This window comes from Oryctolagus cuniculus, chromosome 7 (assembly GCF_964237555.1).
Source record: "Oryctolagus cuniculus chromosome 7, mOryCun1.1, whole genome shotgun sequence".
Classification (NCBI taxonomy): Eukaryota; Metazoa; Chordata; class Mammalia; order Lagomorpha; family Leporidae; genus Oryctolagus; species Oryctolagus cuniculus.
The window spans coordinates 147432800-147457432 of record NC_091438.1 but is presented as its reverse complement, the minus strand read 5'-3'; the positions used below and the strand labels follow the sequence as shown (position 1 = coordinate 147457432).

The 24633-nt window shown below is 55.8% G+C and overlaps 1 protein-coding gene across 2 annotated transcripts in view; it reads right to left on the bottom strand.

Moving 5' to 3' along the window:
- Positions 1-4088, bottom strand: part of ASAP3 (ArfGAP with SH3 domain, ankyrin repeat and PH domain 3) — a 50899-nt gene extending 46811 nt beyond the window's left edge. For both annotated transcript variants that reach the window (XM_051857963.2, XM_051857964.2), the window contains exon 1: positions 3836-4088. In XM_051857963.2, the coding sequence (XP_051713923.2) occupies positions 3836-3964 (129 nt within the window). In that variant the 5' untranslated portion in view covers positions 3965-4088. The remainder of the gene's footprint in view (positions 1-3835) is intronic.
- Between the last annotated feature and the right edge of the window lie 20545 nt (positions 4089-24633).

Here is a 24633-nt window from a genome sequence, read left to right as displayed (position 1 = left end):
TCCTGCATTTGTGACTGCTTCACCCGAGCCCCAGTGCGACCTGTGTACTCACTAGCAGTTTGAGATGCCACTATATGGCATACATTTTCAGCTCTGGTCTAAAGGGTTTACTTGGTTCCTAATATGCTCTCTTCCCATAGGTCTCTGAATTCACTTCTCTCCACCAAATGGGGTTCATCTATTTTCTTTTTAGAAGTTTTACATTAGGGCTGGCACTGTGGTGTAGTAGGTTAAGCCTCTGCCTGCAGTGCCAGCACCCCATATTGCTGCCGGTTCTAGTCCCAGCTGCCCCTCTTCCCATCCAGCTCTCTGCTTATGGCCTGGGAAAGCAGTCGAAGACAGCCCAAATGCTTGGACCCCTGCACCTGTATGGGAGACCCAGAAGAAGCGCTTGGCTCCTGGCTTCAAATCAGCTTAGCTCCGGCTGTTGCAGCCATTTGGGGAGTGAGCCAGCAGATAGAAGACCTCTCTCTCTCTCTCTCTCTCTCTCTCACACTGCCTCTCAAATAAATAAATCTTAAAAAAAAAAAAAAGTTTTGCCTCCTCCAGGAAGTTCTCCTTGACTGCAGCAGTCCTCATTCATTGCTCCCTCCCTTCTCTCCTTCCCTACTGGTCTCTTAGGATACTGACTGCACCTTTCTCTGGGACCTCGGGATAGATCCCTGGGTTCCCACTCATCTCCCTAAGACGGGCCACATCTCCCTAAGTAGTATTTTTATGCCCTTGGTGCCTAACAGAGATGGCATGGAGAACCGGACAGAATACAGGTAGAGTCACAGACTCACTATGTGACACAGGGCAGCTGTCTCAACCTCCCTGGGCCCACTGCCACCTATGTCAACGACCCTCAGTGAGACATGGATGTAAGCCCCCCCCCCCTCCGTTTGCACAGTGTTTCACAATTAAAAACATGAAACCTTCACAGGGCAGAGAAGTAAGCAGGGAGTGATTCTAAGACCCATTTTCAGGTTGGAGTAACTGAGGTCCAGGGAAGTTACAAAGAGAGGACAGACAGATGGAGTTTAGAAGGAAAGCAAACAGGGGGGATGTGCTGTGCCATAGCGGGTAAAGCCAGCACCATAGGTGGTGGCATATGGGTGCTGGTTCAAGTCCCAGCTGCTCCACTTCTGATCCAGCTCTCTGCTATGGCCTGGGAAAGAAGTGGAAGATGACCCAAGTCCTTGGGCTCCTGCACCTGCATAGGAGACCCGGAAGAAGCTCCTGGCTTCAGATCAGCACAGCTCTGGCCATTGCAATCAACTGGGGAGTGAACCAGTGTGTGGAAGACCTATCTCCCCCCCCCCCCACCTCTCTGCCTCTCCTTCTTTCTCTGTGTAACTCTGACTTTCAAATAAATAAATCTTAAAAAAGAAAAAAAAGAAAGCAATCAAGCAAGCGAAGAGGAGCAGTTGAATGCCTGGGTAGAAGCAGCAGCTTTGCCAAATGCCAACCGTGAGGGCACGCATGGGCCTCTCGGCCTCTTCAGTGAGGAAGGCCCAGGCTGATCCACCTTCCAGGTCCCTTCTCCCTGGCATTCCGGGGTCTTGTAAGCTGCCCAGGCTCCCAGGCTCCTTCCCAGCAGAGCTGCAAAAAACAGGACTGCGAGGCCCAGGACAGGGCCCCCAGTGACTGCAGGGAACCAGCCAGGGCTGGGAGACGGAGTTCAGAATCAGCAGGGGCAGTATGTGTTAAGACACCAGCTCGGACGCCCACATCCCATATCAAAGAGGCCGAGTTCACGTCCCGGCTCCCCTCCGGCTTCCCGCTGCCTGCTGAGGCTCACCCTGGGAGGCACCAGCGATGGCTCAAGTACTTGGGTCTCTGCCACTCACACGGGAGGCCTGGCTTGAGTTCCTAGCTCCTGGCTTTGTCCTGGGCCAGGCTTTTGCCAGCATCTGGAGGATGAACCAGGAGACAGGAGATCTCTGCTTCTCTCTCTGCCTTTCCAATAAAACAAACAAATGAATACAAATTCTGGTAAAAACAATCAGTTGCATTTGGATTCAGTGGAGCTCCGAGCCTGGTGGTGGTGGTGGGGGTTAGTCATACCCAGAAGTGGGTTGGTGGGGAGCTGCAGCATCAAACTACATGCAAACACGACGTAATACCAACACGTAAACACAATCGCAGAACCAAACAGGAAGCCTCAGGGAAGCCTAATCCAAAGGTCAGAATCTAACTCTCTGGGCACTGAAGTGCTTGGGGAAAAGCTGTGTTTGGGTGCTGCGAGCCTTTCTGTTGCAAAAGCGAACCCTTGCAGGCGCCGGCCCAGAGACCTGAAGGTCAAGAGGCTGGGTCTTGTCTGGCCTGAACTGGGGCAAAGCTGAGCCAGGGCTAGAGCCTGCTGCGGCCTCCAGCCCACTCTGGGGGCCCCTCCCCCAACACAAACTGCTTACACACACAAAGCCAGGCCAGGCCAGGCCAGGCACACCAGCATCCAGAGGTGCTTCTGGCCAGGGCAAGGGTTCAGAGTGCAGCCCCTTCTCCTGCTCCAACAAACAGCCTGGACGTGAGGGGGCACCGTGAAAAGCCCTCACGGTGCCCAGGACACTGGACTCTCCAAGGACAAGAGTTGCGAGGCTGTCAAGTCAGACCCTCCCCAAGATGCGGCTGCAAGACCTAGCTCCCTGGAGCCTCCAGTAAAAGCCTACCCATGTTCACAGCCGGTGGGCTCCAAACAGCTGTTCTGCCCAAGGTCGGACGCCGAACTTCAGGAGCAGGTCCTGACCTTAATTAGAACACGCTCCCTTTCACAAGGCGAGGCCCTGTGAGACAAATGAGGACCCAGGAGACCCGAGCCCTGCCTCTTCAGAGGTGCCTCCGTCAACGGGCTCAGCATCATTCCAAGATTATCCAAGAGGCACACTGGACACACGCCGCCTCAGTAAACACCCATTGCCCCGGCTCCCGCAGCTGACCGACCGCAGAGCCAGAATCCAAACGCGGGTCGGCCTCCTCCTTTCCAAAGTGAGCCAAGCAGACCTGGGGACCGAGGGTCCACCACCAGGGGAGAAGAGGCGGAGAGATGACCCAAGGCACACTGGCCCAGGGTGCTAGGAGCTTTGCATCTGCCACGCGGTAGAAGTGGCTGCTCCGGAAACTTCTGGCGAAAGATGGAAGGCTGGAGCCGCTGCCCAGGTTCCAGCCACCCAAATTCAGGGCATCCTCTTTGGAAGGGAGCTGCAAAAACACATTATGCTACGCTGGCCCACAGCCACAGGGCATCTGCAGGAGGGCCCGGGAAAGCCGGACAGGTCCGGAGCTGGAATGAACTCCAGGGAGCAGGGGAATGGGGTGGGGCAGCCTGCGAGGGCGAGGAAGAAAAGGCCTGGGACGCTCTGCCGGGAAAGACAAAGAGGGGAGGGGAGCCGCTCTACTCGCCAGCAGCCGGCCAAGGTGAACCCTGGCTCCGGGCGCCTTCCCCTTCGCACTCGTTCCACCGCGCGAGCCAAGCCTCCGCACCCGCGGCAGGGGGAGGGCGCCTTCCCCGCAGCCCCGAGCAGTCAGTTCGGGACCGAGGCGGCGGAGCCCGCTTCTCCGAAGGAGAGCGACGTGGGGGGCACACTGGCGGGGCGAAGACTCGGAGCGGGACGGCGCGCTCGGCTGGAGCGTGCGGGCCCCGTCCCCCGCCCAAGGCGATCGGTCATCCGGAGGACTCGCCCCCCCCCCCCCCGCGCCAGGGCCCCTCGACCGTGAGAACGCCGACGTTGGAGATGCGCTCGGTTCCCAGCGATCCGGGGCGGGGGGCGGGTTTCTGGGGGCTCCAGTCACGCCTGGGAAGGTCATGGCCGGGCCCCGCGCCCACCCCGGGTAGCTCCCGCCTCGGCGCCCTCACCTCTTCGCGCGCCAGCGCCGCCCCCCGGCACCGGGGCATCTTGGCGGCGAAGGCGGCGGCCCCGACCGGGGAGCCGAGGTCCTCCGCGGTGACGGCCAGGAACTCTGCGACGCTGAGCTGCTCGGGCATGGCGGGTGCGGGGCGGGGGCACCGGGGCTGCTGGAGCGGGGCGCCGAGGGGCGCTGCGCTGCACCGCGCTGGGCCGGCCTCACCGCCCGCCGCGGGCGCCGTCGGGGCCTCCGCACGCCCCGCCCCCGGCCCGCCCCTTCGCTCCCCACCTTAGTCCGGACTGCCCCGCCCCGGCCCCGCACGGGCCTCCGAGGCTCCGCCCCTGAAAGACCCGCCCCCGGCCCCTCGCCTTACTCCCCGGCTCCGCCCCCGCGGGGGTGCCGCCCTCCAGCCTCGCGCAGGCCTCCTGGGCCCCGCCTCCAGGGCTCGCAGCCTCTGAGAACCCCGCCTCCGGCCGCGCGTCCAACTGCAGGCTCCGCCCCCAGCGCCGCAGCCCCGCCCCGGCCTCGCTAGGACCTCCTCCGCCCCGCTCCCCTCCACCGCTCCGCCCCCTTCGAGCGTCCCCGGGAGCCTCTAGAGTGCGCGGCGGCGGGTCTGTCCCGCAAGTCTCCTCAGGACCCGCGCCGCCCCCTCCCCGACACACTCATTCCCGGCCCCTGAGAGCCCGCGCCGGCTGCCTCACTCCCCCGACGTCGCTCCGCGAGCGCCGCCCGGTCTCCGTGCCTCGCTCGGCGCCGAATCGCCCCCCGCGTCCCGCTCCGCACGCCGGGCCCCGGATCTGTGCGCGCCGCGGGGCCCCCTCGGGGAATGTGCGACTGCAGGAGGGTCCCCTCTCCGCTCGGACTCTGTTTCCTCGTCCGTAAACGGGGAAGAAGCCGGAGGCCGGCTTGACCGGGGCGCTCTGAGGAAGCGACCTGACGCGGGCGCCGACCCGCGCCTTCCCCTCGTGGGCTCGCCGGCCCCGGCGTGGTCGAGGGGTGGGTTCAGGGTAGAAGCGCACTAGGCTCAGCTCTGGGTTCGCGCGCGGGGCGGAGCGTCGGGCTGGGGGTCAGAGCCGAGTCCCCGCGTCGCCCCCGCCTGCTTCTGGAAGCCCGGGTGACCGCCCCCGACAGTGGCCTCGTGGAGTTTCACCCCACGGAGTAGCTGAGAGGATTAGGTAGTCTGCACAGAAGAGAAAAGCAAAGCGGAATCCCAGCTGAGCACGCGGCGAGTCGCCGCACCTGCATATTCCGAGTTTTCTGTACCCGGTTAACAGAATGCAGTGTTGGCAGATGCGCGCCCCCCCGCCGCGGAGGTGGGGGCGTAGCGCCGCGAAGTGCGGTTCCCGCTGGCCGCCGCCGCCCACCCTTCAGCCCAGTCCCCGCGACGGCGAGGATCCTCTGAAAGTCAGCCACCGCTTTTTTTTTTTTTTAAGATTTATTTATTTATTTATTTATTTGAGAGGTAGAGTTACAGACAGTGAGAGGGAGAGACAGAGAAAAGTATTCCATCCGCTGGTTCACTACAAAGATGGCCGCAGTGGTCGGAGCTGGGCAGATCCTAAGCCAGGAGCCAGGAGCCAGGAGCTTCTTCCAGGTCTCCCACATGGGTGCAGGGTTCCAAGGACTTGGGCCATCTTCTACTGCTTTCCCAGGCCACAGCAGAGAGCTGGATTGGAAGAGGAGCAGCCGGGATTCGAACCGGCGTCCATATGGGGGATGCCGGCGCTGCAGGTGGAGGATTAACCTGCTGCGCCACAGCCACCACCTCCTGAATCCCACAGGGGCACTTTCCTAACTTAGCTCCTAGGAGCATCTGACCCTCGGCCTCCTGCTTCCAACACCTTGCCCTCGAATCCTGGGAGGACCATTTTCCTTGGTGGTCCTCTTCCCTCTCTGGCTGCTGCTTCTCAGATCCCTTTCCAAGGTGTTCTTGCCCCTCTGTGTCCTAAATGCGGAATTGTTGCCAGACCCTGGGGGCTTCTTGGTCAGCTTCCTGGACACTGTCGCCCCGCCCACCAGTGATGGCCAGGTCACCACTGGCTTCGCCCCGCCCACCAGTGATGGCCACGTCTTTGCTACTGGCTTCCTGTGGCAGCTGTGACAGACTGCTGTAAAGGACACACATTTATCACATTCTGGAGCTCACTGGGCTGACCGCGAGCTGTCAGCAGGCCTGTGCTCCCCGTGGAGGCCCTAGGGGGCTGTCCATTTCCTTGTCTTTCCCAGCCTGGGAGACCTGCTTTTCCTGCCTTGTGACATCTCCCTCCATCGTCAGGGGCGGCAGCATCTTACAATTATTGCACAACTGCCGTGGTGTCTCCTACCCTGTGGTCACATTCCCCCCAGGCTCCTGTATAAGGACATTGGTGATGACATTTGGGGCCAACCCACATAATCCAAGATAATCTCTCCAGCTCAGGATCTTTAATTTAATCACATCTGCAAAATCTCTTTTGCCTGTAAGTATTTACAGGGTCGAGGGACTTGGACCCGGATATCTTGGGGCCATTACTGCGTCTGCTACATCTTTCAGGCTTGTATATTCAGCCTAGAAATTCCTCCTGGCCATAGGCAGGCTTAACTTACTATGCCACAGCACAGGCCCCAGCCTTCTTCTGATGGCTCCCTGGTCCTTATCTCCCACAACTGTCTCCCTGCTGTGACCGAATCCCACACCATCACTGTTCTTCCCCCTGCCTGTCATGCTGCCCACCTCCCTGGGTGGGTGTTTGGCCCTGCCCCCATCCCATAAGAGAGAACATAGGTTTGAGTCCCAGCTCTGCCCCCAATTCGAGCTTCCTGCTAATGCGCACCCTCAGAGGCAGAAGGTGATGGCTCAGTTCACTGGGTCCCTGTCACAGACATGAGATACTTGGATTGAGTTACCTCCCGGCTTTGGGCTGACACAGGCATTTAGAAAGTGAATCAGCATATGGCATCTCTCTTGCTCTCACTCTCTTGCACACACACTCTCTCCCTCTCAAATAAATACTTAATTAAAAATAAAATCTAGGGGCCAGCATTGTGATGTAGCAGGTTGGGCCACACCTATAATGCCTGCATGCCATATGGGCACCATTTCATTCCCCAGCTGCTTCACTTCTGACCCAGCTCCCTGCTACTGCACCTGGGAAAGCAGCAGAAGGTGGCCCGGGTGCTTGGGCTCCTGCCCCCGACCTGGGAGAGGCAAATGAAGCTCCTGGCTTCAACCTGACCTAGCCCTAGCCGTTGCAGCCATTTGGGGAGTGAGCCAGCAGGTGGAAGATCTGTCTCTCTGTAACTCTTTCAAATAAATAAAATAACATCTTAAAAATATAAACTATTTAAAAATCTATAATGAGAAAAGAAAATACCCCCACCTCCTTTCAGATGGCAATTTAACTGCCGGTTCCTCCAAGGAGCCCTCCCCGATGATCTAACTACAGCCTGCATCAGGACCCCATCTGTATCTCCCGCCGTGACACTTACCACCGGGGTCTGCAACCAGCCGGGTCCTGGTGCCTGGTCCACTCACTTGTTTCCTGAGCACTTATTACGGAGCAGTCACAGTACCTGGGCTGTAAAGGTCCACAACGCCCGGTTGGGGGTGGGTGGGGCCAATACCTTAGCATCACTTTTCCTGTCTCTGTGTTATAGGCGGAAGAAAAAAAAATTTTGACAGGCAGAGTTAGACAGTGAGAGAGAGAGATGGAGAGAAAGGTCTTCCTTCCGTTGGTTCACCCCCCAAATGGCTGCTATGGCTGGTGCGCTGCACCGATCCAAAGCCAGGGGCCAAAGGCCTCCTCCTGGTCTCCCATGCAGGTGCAGGGCCCAAGCACCTGGGCCATCCTCCACTGCCCTCCCTGGCCATAGCAGAGAGCTGGACTGGAAGAGGAGCAACCAGGACAGAATCCGGCACCCCAACCGGGACTAGAACCCGGGATGCCGGCGCCACAGTTAGAGGATTAGCCTAGTGAGCCGCGGTGCCAGCCATAGGTGGAAAAATTAAAACCCAGAGAGATTAATTTGTGTAAAGCCAAAATGAACAAATAATGTAACTACGAATCCAACCCAAGTCGGTGGGACTCCAGAGTCCTTGTCTGGTTTAGCTTGGTTTTCACTATTAATCAGCAGACCGTGTCACCCAGCTAGAAAGCAGCGCCTCTTGTGAATTCAAATGTGTGTGTTCCCAGTAGTCGCTCCCGGGATTAAAGCAGGATGTTAATTAGTTCGCTGTCGTAACACCTCGCAGGCTAGCACGTCCCTCGTGATGTTGTAAAGCAGCTACGGTACTCTGATGTCGCACCCCGTGTCACACGAGCCAACTGAGCGTCCTGTACTGCGGTGGGGCCCTTTGAGATAAGGTTTCATCGCCAGACTTGGGGGAGGAAGTCAAACAGCACATGGTAAATAACTGCAGTGCTGTTTGGTAATATAACAAGCCCAGCGCTTTGTCGAGGGAGCTTACAAGAATATGTTTTAGAGATTCTAAGAGAAAATAGGGACCAGCGTTGTGGCATAGTGGGTAAAGCCGCTGCCTACAAAGCCAGCATCCCATATGGGCGCCCGTTCTTGTCCCGGCTGCTCCACTTCCAATCCAGCTCCCTGCTAATGGCCTGAGAAAAGCAACGGAAGATGGCCCAAGTGTTTGGGCCTCTCTCACCATGTGGAAGACCTGGATGGAGTTCTAGGCTCCTGGCTTTGGCCTGGCCCAGTGCTAGCTGTTGTGGCCATGTGGAGAGTGAACCAATAGACGGAAGATCTCTCCCTCTCTAACTCTGACTTCCAAATAAATAATTTAATCTTTTAAAAATTTTGAAACAAAAAGAAATGTTTAGAGAAAATGTGTGCCTTCAAGGAAATTTCCAGTTGTTTCAAGCTGTCTCCAAGACCAGCCGGTGTAGACATCTGCTTTACTAGGGCCACCATGAGGGGGCAGTGTGAGACGCAGTGCTTCTAAAATAGCTGCTCCTGGGTCCCCAGACCAGCAGGTGCAATCCTGGCTCCCTGGAGTTCCTGGGTTCCTTCCGCAAACGTTTATCAAGCCATTTTGGGTGCCAGCCTGGGTGGAAGAGGAGGAGGGGGGAGGCTATGAATAAGGGAGCTAGGGAGCAGTTCTCCAGTGACTTAGACACAGATAATCCTACAAACCAACTGCACACTGAGGTCCCTTAGGGAGAGAGCGAGAGCCCTCATGCTCTGGCTCAGGGAAGCTGGGAAGGCTTCAGGGAAGAGAGGGTACCTGAGCTGAGCCTGAAAAGATTTAGGGGAGCTAGGGGCAGGCTGAACAAAGGCAGGGAGAAGACTGGAAGAGCCATCGCCATCAGCGTAGATACAGGATGTGATGTCTTCCACATTGTTCATTTAAAAGGCAAAGTGACCGAGGGAGAGAGAGAAAGAGATCTTCCATCTGCTGGATCGCTTCCCAAATGGCCACAACAGCCAGGGCTGGGGCAGGCCAAAGCCAGGAAAAACAATTTCCGGGTGACTGCAGATAACACTAATGGGCTGTATATTTCAAGAAAAACAGCTAGAAAATATAGGATTTTGGGTGTTGTCACCACAAGGAAACGATAAATGTTTGAGAAGATTCATAGGTTTATCCTGATTTGAACTTTATACAGTATATACATATATTGAAACATCGGCCGGCATGGAACCTCAATAGGCTAATCCTCTACCTGCGGTGCTGGCACACCAGGTTCTAGTCCCGGTCAGGGTGCCGGATTCTGTCCTGGTTGCTCCTCTTCCAGGCCAGCTCTCTGCTGTGGCCCGGGAAGGCAGTGGAGGATGGCCCAAGTGCTTGGGCCCTGTACCCCATGGGAGACCAGGAGGAGGCACCTGGCTCCTGGCTTCGGATCAGCGTGGTGCACTGGCCGCAGCGGCCATTGTGGGGTGAACCAATGGAAATGGAAAAGGAAGACCTTTCTCTCCATCTCTCTCTCTCCCTGTTTAACTCTGCCTGTCCAAAGAAACATTACATAGTACCTCATAAATATGTATAACCTTTTAAAAAGATTTGTATTTATTTTAAGGGCAGAGTGACAGAGAGGGAGGGGGAAAGAGAAGGAGAGAGAGAGAGATCTTTTGTCTGCTGGTTCACTGCCCAAAAGTCTGCAACAGCTGGGGCTGGGCCAGGCTGAAGCCAGGAACTCCATCTGGGTCTCCCACGTGGGTGCAGGGACCCAAGCAATTTGGCCATCTTCTGCTGCTTTCCCAGGTGCATTAGCAGGGACTGGAGTGGAAGTAGAGCAGCCATATGGGCTGACAGCATGGCAAGCAGCAGCTTAGCTGCTGGCGACAATGCTGGTCCCAATATATACAAATTAAATGTCAATGAAAGACAATTCTCCCTGATATAACTTCTCCCTCCAGCGGCTGACCCACCTCTCTGCTGCCCTTTGCAGCAGAAGTCGGTGAAAAATCCTCTCATCATTTGTCTGGTCCTGTCCTCTGACGTTCCCTAGTTCCCAGGACACCTTTTGCTTTTAAATGCTGTGTGAGCGATTCAGGGGGCCGGCACTGTGGCACGGTAGGTTAATCCTCCACCTGCGGCGCCGGCATCCCATATGGGCACCGGTTCGAGTCCCAGCTGCTCTCTGCTGTGGCCTGGGAAAGTAGTGGAAGATGGCCCCTGCACCCACGTGGGAGACCTGGAAGAAGCTCCTGGCTTCGCTCCAGCCATTGCGGCCATTTGGGGAGTGAACCAGCAGATGGAGGACCTTTCTCTCTGTCTCTCCCTCTCACTGTCTGTAACCCTACCTCTCAAATAAATAAATAAATAAATAATCATTAAAAAAATAAATGCTGTGTGAGAAATTCAGTTACATTGAAATATTGCCCAGATTTCCAAGTTTTGCATAATCTTTCTAGTTGTTTGGTATCATGTCATGCCCAAGATTATGTTTACTTTGGATCAAAACATTAGTGAAAGGTGGGCATTTGGCACAGTGTGAAGATGCTGCCCGGGATGGCGCTTCCCACACAGGAGGGCCTGGGTTCCAGCTCTGGCTCCACGCCCAATGCCAGCTTCTTGCTAATTCACACCGTGGGTGGCAGCAGATGGTGATGGCTCAAGTATTTGAGTCCCCGCCACCCACGTGGGAGACCCTGATTGAGTTTGAGGTCCCAGCTTCAGCCTGACCCAGGTCCGGCTGGCATGGACATTTAGGAACTGAACCAGTAGATGGAAGATCTCTGTCTGTCCTTGTCTCTCATCCCTGTGCCTTTCAAAGGTAAATACTTAAAATTATGAATAAAACAGAATGGGGAGGAAAATGTAAGGGTCCCCGTGTTTAAAGGAGCAAAGACTCTCAGTGCTATCACCTTTTTAAAAAAATATTTATTGTTATTCGAAAGATTTATTTATTTATTTGAAGGGCAGAGTTACAGAGAGAGACTTGAACCAGTGCCCATATGGGATGCCCGCACTGCAAGTAGCAGCTTTACCCACTACGCCACAGCGGTGGCCCAGATTCATTTATTTTTATTTGAAAGGCAGAGTTATAGAGAGGCTCAGGCAGAGAGGGAGAGAGAGAGGTCTTCCATCTGCTGGTTCACTCCCCAGATGGCCGCAATGGCCGGAGCTGTGCTAATCTGAAGCCAGGAGCTTCTTCCAGGTCTCCTACGTGGGTGTAGGAGCCCAAGCACTTGGGCCATCTTCCACTGCTTTTGTAGGCCACAGCAGAGAGCTAGATGGGAAGTGGAGCAGCCAGAACTGAAACCAGCGCCCATATGGGATGCCGGCACTGCAGGTGGCGGCTTTACCTGCTGCGCCACAGTGCCTGCCCCAGTGCCATCACTTTTAAAGTAGACCCACTTGGGGACAGTGCTGTGGTGTAGACAGTTAAGCCACCGCCTGCAGTGCCAGCATCCCATATGGGTGCCAGTTTGAGTCCTAGCTGCTCCACTTCCAATCCAGCTCCATGATAATAAATAAAATAAATCTTTAATAATAATAATAATGAAAAGCTTCCCTTGATTTCTGCACACAGTTAACAAACAGCTCCAGGAGCAGCTCCTCCGCCAGGATCACTGTGCTTGATTCCAGGTCACTGGCAAGCTCTCAGGAGAGTCCAGGCTTCTGGGCTGGGGCAGTGGTGGGGGTGGGGGTGGGAAGTGAGCTCAGAGGCCCTGGGAGGCACACTTGGCCCCTGCAGCCCCTGGGGACCTCAGCAGAGGCTTTTCCAGGTGAACAAGGTCACCAGAGGTTTAGGAAAAGGGACAGTGGGAGCAAGAGCAGCTGGGAGGGCGGCAGTGGGAGCAGTGGGGGTGTCCCAGGTGTTGCACAGGGGCATGGGGTGGGGGGCTGGCCCAGGTGCTGCACAGGGGGCATGCGGGGTGGACCAGGTGTGGCATGGGGGCATGGGGGGTGGCCCAGGTGCTGCACAGGGGGCACGGGGGAGGGGTGGCCCAGGAGCTGCACAGGGATGGGGGGGTGGCCCAGGTGCCATACAGGGTGCGGGGTGGGGGGTGGCCCAGGTGCTGCACAGGGGACATGTGGGGTGGCCCAGGTGCTGTACAGGGGGTGGGGTGTGTGGCCCAAGTGCTGCACAGGGTCATGGGGGGTGGCCCAGGTGCGGCATGGGGGCATGGGCGATGGCCCAGGTGCTGTACAGGGGGTACAGGGGAGCGTAGGGGAGGACTCAAGCCCCTGACGCCGGCCCTTTGAGATTCTCACCGAGACTGCTGGTGGGGCCCCCAGCAACCCCCAAGTTGCTGAGCCGCCGGCAGTGTCCAGTCCCTGGCCCGGCGCCAGCAGCCTGCTCACGCTCTCTTCCCTCAGCTGGGTTTTCCTCCTCCCTCACCCGCACACTTCCCCCTGGGGCGCTTTATCAGGGGGCCTCGAACTTAACCTGTCCAAAGCCCAGCTCTTGACTCCCCTCCCCCACCCCAGACCCACACTCCTGACCGCGCCCGCTTCCGGAGTTCACAGAGCCTCCGCACACGGGCAATCTGCCGGCTCTGCCCCCAGAACACCCCAACCCCACTGTCCATCATCCTGCGGCTACCAGGCCCAAGCCACGGTTGTGCTGGCCTGCGTGACTGCAGGGGCCTTCCGAGCTGTCTGCTTCCACCCTCGCTCCTCTACAGCCTGTCGTCAGCAACACGGGCTCCTTTTAGATAAAAGTCAGGCCAGGCCGTCACACTCTGAGAGACAGGGTGGCCCTCACTGAGACAGCCAAGTCCTCACGTGGTCTGCGACGCCTCCATGACCTACCCACCCGTCTCATTCTCCCTATTGTCCCCCACCTCTGCTCACACTTCCTGCTTGCTCCTTGAATGCACTGGGCACACGCCTGCCTCAGGGCCTTTGCACTGGCTGCCCCCTCCATCCGGACGCTCTTCCCACGATGGGTACATAGCCAGTTTCCTCTTTTCGCTGTGGAATGAGGCTTGTCCTGACCACCCTATTTAATACTGCAGTCCCCTGCGTCCCCACCTCCTCCCCCCGCGCTCCCAGTCACCCTCACCCTGCTCCGTTTTTTCCTGTCTAGCACTCAACACTTCTCATATGCTGTTTTCTTATTTATCAGCCTGTTCACTATTCGCTCCCTCCGTTCAGATGGAATTCCCGTGAGAACCGTGGTGTCTTTGTTCCGATCCAGGCTTTCTGGGGAACCAGGCCAGTATGCTCAGGCTCTCAGCCAGATTGCCTAGGTTTAAATCTTGGCTTTGCCATCTACCTTGGGTGGTTTAAACTTCTGTGGGCCTCAGGTTCCTCATCTGTAAAATGGGAGAATAATGATACTCCCCCCATGGACTACAGAAACGAGCAAGTGACATGATGGGTACAGGCTGAGCAGCAGTGTGTGGCGCTTGCTATGTCTCAGTGCATTGAGTGTCAGTTACATGCACTCAACATCTGCTAGGTCAAATAGGTGCTTTTTTAAAAAATATGCATTTGAGGGGCCGGCACTGTGGCTGGTAAAGCCATCGCCTACAGTGCTGCCATCCTATATGGGCGCCGGTTCGAGTCCCAGCTGCTCCACTTCCAATCCAGCTCTCTGCTGTGGTGTGGCCTGGGAAAACAGTAGAAGATGGCCCAAGTCCTTGGGCCCCTGAACTCACATGGGAGACCCAGAAGAAGCTCCTGGCTCCTGGCTTCGGATTGGTGCAACTCCGGCCATTGTAGCCAACTGGGAAGTGAAAGCGGATGGAAGATGTCTGTCTGTCTGTCTGTCTGCCTCTCTTTCTCTCTCTGTGTAACTCTGACTTCGAAATAAATAAGTAAATCTATATCTATCTATCTATATATATATATATATATATATATATTTGAAAGGCAGAGTTACGGGTGTGGGGGTGGGGAAGAGAGAGATCTTCCCTCTGCTGATTTACTCCCTAAATGGCCAGGGCTGGGCCAGGCTGAAGCCAGGAGCAAGGAGCTTCTTCTGGGTCTCCCACATGGGTACAGGAGACTTGGGCCACCTTCCACTGCTTTTCTCAGGCCAGTGGAGCAGCTGGGGCTCAAACCCGTGCCCATATGGGACGCCGGCGCTGCAGGCGGTGGCTTTACCCGCTGTGCCACAGCGCCGGCCCCAAGTAGCTTTTCTGGCTCCTGTTTACTGGTGCCCGGTGAGTGGCAAGGGCAGCGTTAGAATCTGGGTTCATCCGATGTCGAAGTCCCTGCTTCCCCGGCCGCCCTGACCTGCCTGCTGGGGACGGGCTCTCGGCGCGCCCAGAGCGTGGGGAGTTCTTGTTTCTTGTCGTGGGACAGGATGAGAGCAGAGAGCAGAGGGGGTGACCATGAGGACCTGTGGCCGAGGGAAGTGGATGTGATAGGTGCAAGCTGGACTCCACTGCGTGCCCCAAGCCCCTTCCCGATCGAGCCCCTTCTGCCACTCCAATCCTGCCTCCCAGGGCAGAACACCGAGCTCTGGGAGTTCCCGAGGCATCGGCCCTGCCAGCCCGCTCCTGCACCTCTGCCTGAACCACCCTTCCAGCTTCTTTACTTGGTCCCCTGTTTCTCCTCAGGACTCGGATGCCACAGATTTCACTGCCTCCAGGAAGCCTTCCCTGATCCCCAGAGGTGGTCTGGTGTTCTTGCCCTTCCGTGAACCCACAAAAGGTTGAGAACTTTCTAAGGCAATACTTGATGAGCTCACAGAAACACAACCAAGCACACCACGGCTCCTAAGAAGCTGGCTTGAGGTGGGGTGGGCCTTCCAGAACGTGAAAGTGATCATGTTTATCAAAGCCTTACTTTGGGTGGGTGGACATTGTGGTGCAGTGGGTTAAGCTGCCACTTGGGACTCCCACATCCCATATCCAAGTGCTGGTTTGAGTCCTGACCGCTCTACACCTCCGAGACAGCTCCCTGCTAACGCACCTGGGAGGCAACAAGTGATAACTCAAATCCTCGGGTCCCTTGCCACTCACATGGGCCACCCAGATGGACTTCCTGGCCCCTGGCCTTGGAACCCCAGCTACTGTGGGCATTTGAGCAGTGAACCAGGAGACGGATCTCTCCCCCCACCCCTTCCTCTGTCTCTCAAATAAATAAATCTTTAAAAAGAGGAAGATTAATTTCATTTAGATGTTCTTCTAAGCCCATGCCATAATAACTTGCAAAATCCTACAAAAGTAGTTCTCATATGTTTATTTTAATCTACTTAAGAGAGAAAGAGACAGAGACAGAGAGTCTGGTCTTCTGTTTGCTGGTTCACCTCCTGAATGCCTGCAACAGGCAGGACTGGGCCAGGCTGGAGCTCGGCCAGCCTGAAGCCAGGAACCCGGAGCTCCACGCGGGTCCCCCAAGTAGGCGACAGGGACCCGAGCACCTGAGCCCTCATCTGCTGCGTCCAGGGTGCATTAGCAGGAAGCTGGGTGAGCGGTGCAGTTGCTGGGACTCAAACCTGCACTCTGCTGCGGATGCCTGGGTCTCAAGTGGCAGCTTAAGCCTCTGGCACCACAGCACCCGCCCCGCCACCTTTCATCTCATTCCCTGTGTCTGAATGTGGGTACCCATCACCCTAAGTCTGCTGGCCATGGGTCCCGTGACCCCATGGCCTCAAGTTGTGCAGGCTATCTCCTACCCGCAGGTCCCACAAGAGCTGGAGGGAACCCCAGAGTCAGGCAGGTGCTTTTTAAAAAATATTTATTTATTTTTTTGAAAGGCAGAGTTGCAGAGAGAGAGAGAGAGAGAGAGGAGAGAAAGAGGTCTTCCATTTGCTGGTTCACTCCCCACATGGCTGCAACAGCTGGAGCTGCGCCGATCCAAAACCAGGAGCCAGGAACTTCTTCCAGGTCTCCCACGTGGGTGCAGGGGCCCAAGGACCTGGACCATCTTCTACTGCTTTCCCAGGCCACAGCAGAGAGCTGGATCAGAAGTAGAGCAGCTGGGACTCAAACAGGCACCCACATGGGATGCTGGATACCTGCTACGCCACAGCGCCAGCTGCCCCAAGTTTATTTTAATTTATGTGAAAGGCAGAGCTACATAGAGAGACCAGGAGCCCAGAACCCCATCAGGTCTCCCTTGTGGGTGGCAGGGACCCAAGGACCTGAGCCCTCACCTGCTGCCTCCAGCAGGAGGCGGAGTAACTGGGCCTCCAGCCAGGCACTCCCAGATCGGCTGCAGGAGTCCCGAGCGGCAGCCCGGCACTGCACCGCACCGCTGCCCGGCTCTGCCTCTGGCTGCGCGGCTTCGGATGGGCCCATGTCCTCGGCGAGCTGCCTCCCCATCTCTTAAGCGCGCATCCTCCCACCGCTCTGGGCTGCCATGAGGAGTGACGGGAGGTCCGCGCTGCGACCCTGGAGTGCTCAGTGAGAGGTGTGACCTCCACGTCTGTCATTGTCCTCTTCCCGTGATTTGCCTTCCTACTAGGTGCTCATTAAACGCTGGGAACTGCTTCTAGGGGAAATTGCTGACTTGGAGCCTGAAGGAAAAACGCTAACAAAATTCGAGTCCCCGAGCCACGCCAGGACTGTGTGGGTCAAAGGCATGTGAATTACCTTCACTCTGCTGAGCGTCTGGTGACCGCACAGCACGAGTATCATGTGACAAGGGGAAGCCATCAGCTGCATTGCACAGGTGCTTACCCAACACCACCTCCCAGACCTGCCTGGTGAGCACCAGGGAGACAGGCGCTGGACCTGGAGGGCCTGCTGGCCGGGCTGCCTTGGGGAAGATTTGTGTGAGCAGAGGGATCCTGGGACTGGGCTCGGCCTATGGGCTGATTGAAGCTCCCAGCGCTGGGGCCAGGCTGTCTGGGGAGGAAGGCGCATGCGCATGCAAACTCGCAGATGCATCTCCCAGCTCCTTTGTTGCTCCTGAAGCCAGGTGTTTTTTCAAACTTGAGGGACCACCTCTTTGCGGGTGGAGGGCTGTGTCTGCTTCCCAGCACCTAGCGTTGTCCTCACACTGCAGATGTCTAAGATCAGGGTGGAGCCCCCCCAGTGCCAGTGGGGTCAAGAGCACGGGCCTTCGGAATTAGTGACCAGATTCCAGTCCAGGTCCATCCCCAGGGCCTCCCTTGTCGTGACCTTGCCCACCCCTTACGAGCTGTTTGACCTCAGACAAGTAAATGCACCTCTCTGAGCTTGCTTGGGGGATAATTACACCTGCTCTGTAAGGTTTTTGAAAAGATCAAGTTGAATGAAGCCTGTTCCTCAGTGGGTCTTTCTCCAGTTTCTGCAGTTGGCAGAGTGGCCGCCAGAGGGCAGTGGTCCCCACCCTGAGAAAGTCACGGGCGTGGGCAGAGGCCTGACAAGGGTTAACCGGCACACCCCTTACAGTGTCAATGATCCCTTTGGTGGCGGGGCCACCGCTCCAGCAGAGTCTTCGGCCCTGATTGTCAACACGAGGCCGGACAACAGATCCACTGGGCGTCCCGCTGGCCACTGCAGGACTGGAGTGAATTGGGATTGCCCAGGACGCTCTTACTTCCGAACAGCATGGAAAATGGAGAGACGGCGTGCTCGTCCTGGGAGCTTTGGGAGGACCTCTCGTGCTTTCCGGATGGCTCCCTCTGCCTGCTGGGCAGCTCTCCTGCGTCTCTGCCCTTTGGCAAACGCCTCCTCCAGGTGCTGTCCTCACCGTGACCTCAGAGGACCTTGATTCGGCGGCCGTTCACATCTGCACCCTGGGCTTGGATTCGCACTGGCCGTAAGCACCACCAAGTCGGAGGCCAGCACTTCCCCGGCAACTCGCAGATACAGGCATGGAGCAGAGGTTAAAAAACAATTAAAAGTTTGTGAAACAAAATAATAAAGAGCCCTCTCGGTTCTTTTTAGGGTTCGAAGTAGCTTAAATTTCCCTCGTACCTGTTTCCTCTCCCAGGACTGACGGGGGATCCGGAGGCAGAGGACAGAGCTGAGACTACAGAGCAAGTGTTGTCCCGCTGCTGCGCCCGCCCCGGGAGGAAACTCGTTTAGAACCCGCAGAGCGCTCCAGTGTGGCAGACACACCCCTGCTGGGCTGTGGCCAGCCCCAGAAAGAGACAGCGAACTCCGCCAGCGGGCGAGCACCCTGCACGCACGAGGAGCTGCGGTGACATCCTCGCCCTGCCCCGGGCTCCTGCCCCTTGCTCAGGAGACGGTGGGAGGCAATGGCGCAGGTTCTGGGAGGACGGACGGGGACTGTTGACTTCCGCTCGTCTTCCTGATTTCTCCACCGTCCCCAGCGTGAAGTTCACTGGCAGGCGTGATACTGGGTGCTCTTGTTTCTAAAGTTGCACTGTGAAGTTGAGATGTGCAGCAGCTGAGTAGGTCCTGTTTATATATATATATATATACACACACATATACATACACACACACATACATGATGGAGAATTTGCATTAATATAAATTAATTAAATCAGTGTAATTTTTTTTAAAGATTTATTTTATTTATTTGAAAGACAGAGTTACAGAGAGAGGTAGAGACACAGAGAGAGCGCTCTTCCATCTGCTGGTTCACTCCCCAGACGGCTGCAATGGCCGGAGCTGCACTGATCCGAAGCCAGGAGCCAGGAGCTTCTTCCGGGTCTCCCACATGTGTGCAGAGGCCCAAGGACTTGGGCCATCTTCTGCTGCTTTCCCAGGTCATAGCAGCAAGCTGGATCAGAAGTGGAGCAGCCGGGTCTTGAACCAGCGCCCATATGGGATGCCAGCGCTTCAGGTCAGGCGTTACCCCGCTGTGCCACAGCACCGGCCCCAAGTCCTGTTCTTAAGTTTCCAAAGAATCAGGCAAGAGTGTTGACTTTTCCAAGGATTTTGCCTGTATCTGTGGAGCTGGCCCCCTGGTTGTTCCCTGTACTTGGTTAATGAGATGTGTGCGTGTGTGACTGTGTGATGTTTCCTTTCTTGCCGTCCTGGGGGGTCAGCGTCTCTGCCCTGCTCAGGTGTCAGGAAGCACCCAGCACGTAACAAGCACCCCAAAAGTTGCCAAAGAGGAGCAGCTTCCTGGACAAGCTTCTCCAAAGGTAGCACTTCTGTTTCACATCTGGTGCGTGGGGGAGCAGTGAATGCATTTGTAGTCCTGGATTAATCCAGGTTGGCTGTGATTTGATCTTTTTTCCAGATTTATTTACTTATTTGAAAGGCAGAGTTATAGAGAGGCAGACGCAGAGAGAGCGAGAGAGGTCTTCCATCCACTGGTTCACTCCCCAGATGGCTACATCGGCCAGGGCTGGGTCAGGCTGAAGCCAGGAGCCAGAAGCCCCTTCCAGGTCCCCCATGTGGGTGGCAGGGAGCCAAGCACTCGGGCCATCTTCCACTGCTTTTCCTAGGCCACAGCAGAGAGCTGGATTAGAAGAGGAGCAGCCGGGACTCAAACCAGTACCCGTATGGGATGCTGGTGCCGCAGGCAGAGGCTTAGCCTAGTAGCCACGGCATCGGCCCCTGTGACTTGATCTTGTTTTTCAAGGTTAGATTGGACTGATTCTTCTGTAGGATTTATGCCCTCACATCTGTGATCAAGGCTGTTAGGGCCTCATAATAGAAACTGGATGACTTTCCTTTGTTTTCCATCGTCTGGAACAAGTAGAAGCTCAAGGTTATGGTTTTAATGACATTTTCCTGTAAAAGCATTTGGCTCTGGCATCATTTTGGTACAGAAACTCTTAAGTGCCAATTCAAGTTAGTAAATGGCTTCCGTTTCTTTTTGAATCAATTTGGGTCAATTCATTATTGTCTAGAAAAGTGTCCATTTTGCATGCACCAATAGTTCTGTCTCTCCTTGGCTGCATTACGTGGGACATTTTATTTTTAATTTTTACCTCTTTTTTAAATTTATGTATTTGAAAGTCAGAGTTACACAGAGAGAAGGAGAGAGAGAGAGAGAGAGTGAGAGAGAGAGAGAGAGAGATCTTCCACCTGCTGATCAATCCCCAAGTGGCCACAATGGCCAGTCCATTCTGGGTCTCCCATGTGGGTGCAGGGGCCCAAGCACTCGGGCCATCTTCCGCTGCTTTCCCAGGCCACAGCAGAGAGCTGGATCAGAAGTGGAGCAGTTGGGACACGAACAGGCACACATATGAGATTCCAGTGTCACAGGCAGCGACTACACCACTACACCACAACTGGGAACAACTTTTTCAAGGAACATTTTACATAACATGAAATTTAAAACAAAATTCACCTGTGTCAGGTGTGCAATACAATAACCTTCAGAATTTTTTTTTAAGATTTATTTATTTGTTTGAAAGTTAGAGTTACACAGAGAGAGGAGAGGCCAAGAGAGAGGTCTTCCATCCAATGGTTCACTCCCCCAGTTGGCCACAATGGCCGGAGCTGCGCCAATCCGAAGCCAGGAGCTTCCCCCAGGTCTCCCATGCGGGTGCAGGGGCCCAAGGACTTGGGCCATCTTCTACTGCTTTCCCAGGCCACAGCAGAGAGCTGGATCAGAAGAAGAGCATCCGGGACTAGAACCGGCGCCCATATGGGATGCCGGTACTTTAGGCCAGGGCGTTAACCCGCTGCGCCACAGCGCCAGCCCCACCTTCAGAAATTTTATCAATTAACCACAACCATTGCTATAAATCAGTTTTCGGAGCAGATCTAGCATCTAAGCCAGCAGTTAAGATGCACACATCCCACCTCAGAGTACCTGGGTTCGATACCAGCCGTAGCTCTGGACACAGCCTTCTGCAGTGCAGACCCTGGAAGGCGGCTGGTGATGGGTGACACAACTTCCTGCCACCCACATGGACGACCTGGGGTGGGCTCCCAGCTCCCGGTTTCTCCACAGCCTCAGCAGCACTTGTTCTTTATTACACGTTTTTTTGATTAATAGTAGATGCCGTTTTTTTTGGTGTGCATTTTCCTGATGGCTAATGACGCTGAATTTTTTTATACTGGCTATCTGTATATCTTCTTTGAATAAACGCCTATTCAAATCCTTTGTTCACTTTTATCTTTAAAAAATACATGGAGATGGGGCAGGCACTGTGGCATAGCAGGTTAAGCTGCCACCTGCAATGCTGGCATCCCATATGGGCTGGATTTGTGTTCCGGCTGCTCCACTTCCAATCCAGCTCTCTGCTGATGGGCTTGGCCCAAGTAATTGGGCCACTGCACCCACGTGGGAGACCTGGATGGAGCTCCTGGCTCCTGGCTTCAGCCTGGCGCAGCCCTGGCCATTGCAGCTATTTGGGGAGTTAACAAGTGGCTGGAAGAGTTTCTCTCTCTTTCTTTCCTGTCTCTCCTTCTCTCTGTAACCCTATTTTCAAATAAATAAAAAATTAAGTTAAATTAAAAATAATATGGAAATTTCTTTTTATTTATTCATATTATTTGAGAGGCAGAAAGAGAGAGACGTCTCCCACCCACTGGCTCAGACTGCAGCAGGTAGAAGCTGGGGGACAGGACTGGGCCTACTACCTGAGCCATTGCCCAGTCAGCAGGAGGCTGGATTCAGGAGCAGAGCCAGGACTTGAACCCAGCACTCCAGTAGGGGGTGTGTCCCACACAGGCTCTTAACCAATAGGCCGCATGCCCACCCCACTTTTCACTTTCTTGATGATGTCTTTTGCAAGAAATATCTTGGCTGAAGCCAGAGCCAGGAACTTCTTCTGGGTCTCCCGCGTGGGTGCAGGGCTCAAGGACTTGGGCCATCTTCTCCTGCGTTCCCAGGCCATAGCAGAGAGCTGGATCGGAAGTGGAGCAGCCGGGACTCGAACCGATGCCCATATGGGATGCCAGCACTGCAGGCAGTGGCTTTACAGGCTACACCACGGTGCCGACTCCGAGCTCTATTTTTTTTTTTTTAGTCATTTCCTTAGAATTTCTCCATATAAAATCATGTTATCTACAAGCAGAAATTGTTTTATTTCTTCCTATATATCTGGATTTTTTTTCCTAATTATCTTGGCTAGAACCTCCAGTACAATATATTGTTTGTCACATTTATTGATTTATTTGAAAGGCAGAGTTACAGGAAGAGAGAGAGATATCTTCCCTCTGCTGCTTCACTCCCGCAATGGCTGCGTTGGCCAGGGCTGGGCCAGGCTGAAGCCAGCAGCCAGAACCTCCATCCGGGCCTCCCACCCGAGGAGCGGGCCAGCATTGCTGCCGTCTCTGGGGCGTCAGCGGGAAGCTGGGCTGGAGGTGGAGCAGCTGGGACTTGAGCCAGCGCTCTGATACGGGTCCCAGCACTGTAGCTGCTTAGCCTGCTGTGCCACAGTGCCAGCCCCGGGCCTCACGTTTGTCGGAGGAGCTGCCACACGGAAGGGAACTTAGTTGAGCCTTCTGTTTCTTCGTCCGTAAAGTAGTGACGATAGAGCTGCGGCATCCACCGAGATGCTGACCTGTGAAGGCTGGGCCAGTCCAGACAGTGCAAAGGCTTAGCGGGTGCCACCCTGTTTCCCCCTTGTGGGCGTCGAGGTCCCAAACTCAGACATCACTTAGCTTACCCGGATTTACGTGTCTGGAGCTTTCTGCTTAAATTGACTTCCTGCATCAAGGTCCGGGCCCTCTTGACTGGTCTCCCATGGTCTGAGAGGACCCCCTGGGTAGGTGTTGGGTGGGTCAGTGCTGCTTGGGACGCCTGCATTCCACAGAGGACTGCCTGGTGCGAGTCCCACCGCCTCCACTTCCCAGCCAGCTTCCTGCTGTACACTCCGAGACACGGCAGATGACGGCCCGAGTACTCAGTGCCTGCCGTCCACCCGTCTGGGAAGGCCCAGGAGGAGTTCAGCCTGGCCCAGCCCTGGCTGTTGCCGGCATGTGGGGGAGTGAACCAGTGGGTGGGAGATTTTCTCTCTCTCTCTCTGCGGTGAAAATAAACACATAGCAGGATCCCCAGCCCTGGCCTCCCCATCCCGCTGCCCTCAGGGTCTGTGTCAACACTTTCGGCTCAGCAGACTTCCCTGGGGTCAGAGTTCTACACCGGAAGAGTTGGGCTCCTGGGCCACTGTGTTGGAAGACTGGACGGTCACTACTGACTGCTCTGCCTGTAATGGTCTCCTGTTCCCCACTGTGCCCCAACTTCAGGCTATTCTTGTTTGTCACCTCCTCCAGGAAGTCTTCCATAATAACTCCTATAACGTACATCACTTCAACTGTCATGTCATTCATAATTCTATCTTTATGTGTGTCTCGTGAGCATGCCAAGGATGAGAACTGGGTCTTAGCTCTGTCTCCTCGGTGCCTAGCACATCACCCATAACTAACTAGCACATCACCCATACTAACCACACCTACGCAGGGTGCCAGTGATTAGGCTGGTGCCGAGAAAACTCCACCAAAAAAGGCTCCTGACCCGGGCCTTGCAGAATAAGTAGGTGCTGCTTGGCTGAAATGCAGCGCAGGGCATCCCAGCAGGAACAGCGTGGGGGCAGGAAGCACAGGCCCAGCCCGCGCTGTTTCCGGGAACCAACAGGGAAGCCCAGTGTGGCTGTGGGTGGGAAGGCGTGGCTGGGGCGGCTGATCAAGGAGAGCTTGTAAGGGGCCTTTTCCGCCCAGCACAGAGGGCAGAGAGGAGCCACGGGCGTGCTGTGAGTGGGAGTGACGCGAGCAGGAGCCCTTTGGGGTGCACGCTCAAGCCCCAGCTACACTGGAATCACCTCGGAGCTCACTCGGGCCCAGCAGCCCAGGCCCACCCCTGGAGTTCCCGACTCAGCAGGGGTGGGGAGGCGTTTCCCCCAAGTCCCAGCTCCCGTGGCTACTGCCGGTCTGAGAATTAAACGTGGAGAACCGACAAGGGCAAGGTGCTATGACACGTGTTACCGGCTTGATGGGACTAGGAGGAGGACACAGTCCAGGCAAGGTGCACAGAGGTGGGGCCTTCGGGAGTGATTGGATCAGGTCGGTAGGGTGGAGCCTCTGTGAGCCAATCATGACCTTGGCTTTGAGACAGACGGACAGGAGCTCCCGGCCTGCTGCCTCTTGTGTGGTCAGCACCGCCCAGAGCTGTGCGGGCAGGAATGCCATCACCACGGCCAATCACCGGGCTGCAAGCCTTCAACACCGTGAGCTGAAGTGAACCTGCTGTCCTTCCTAAGCAGCTTGTCTTAGGTATTTCCTTGTAGCAGCAAAAGCTGACTCACGTAGGTAGTAAGAAGGCAGAAACTTGATCCAGTTATGGTGTCTAAGAAATGAGCCTTAGGGGGGCGGGCCTCAGGCCCTGGGGGCGTGTCTGGAAGGCGGTGCTTGGGAGAAGGCTGGTGCTAACAGCTGGGAGGGGGGGAGCCACTCTGCTTCGCGGTGGCGCCACGTAATCCCATGGTTCTTTGCCTGAGCTCTGCTATCACACCTGCGCCCTTGAGCGCAAACCAGGGGGGCTGCCCGGCCTTGCCCCAGAACCTCCCAGCTAGCTTCTCGGGTGTTTCCTTTGTAGAAATTAAAAGCTGACTGATGTGTATGGGGTGGAGACGGTTACGGGAGTGGCCGAGGGCCCAGGTG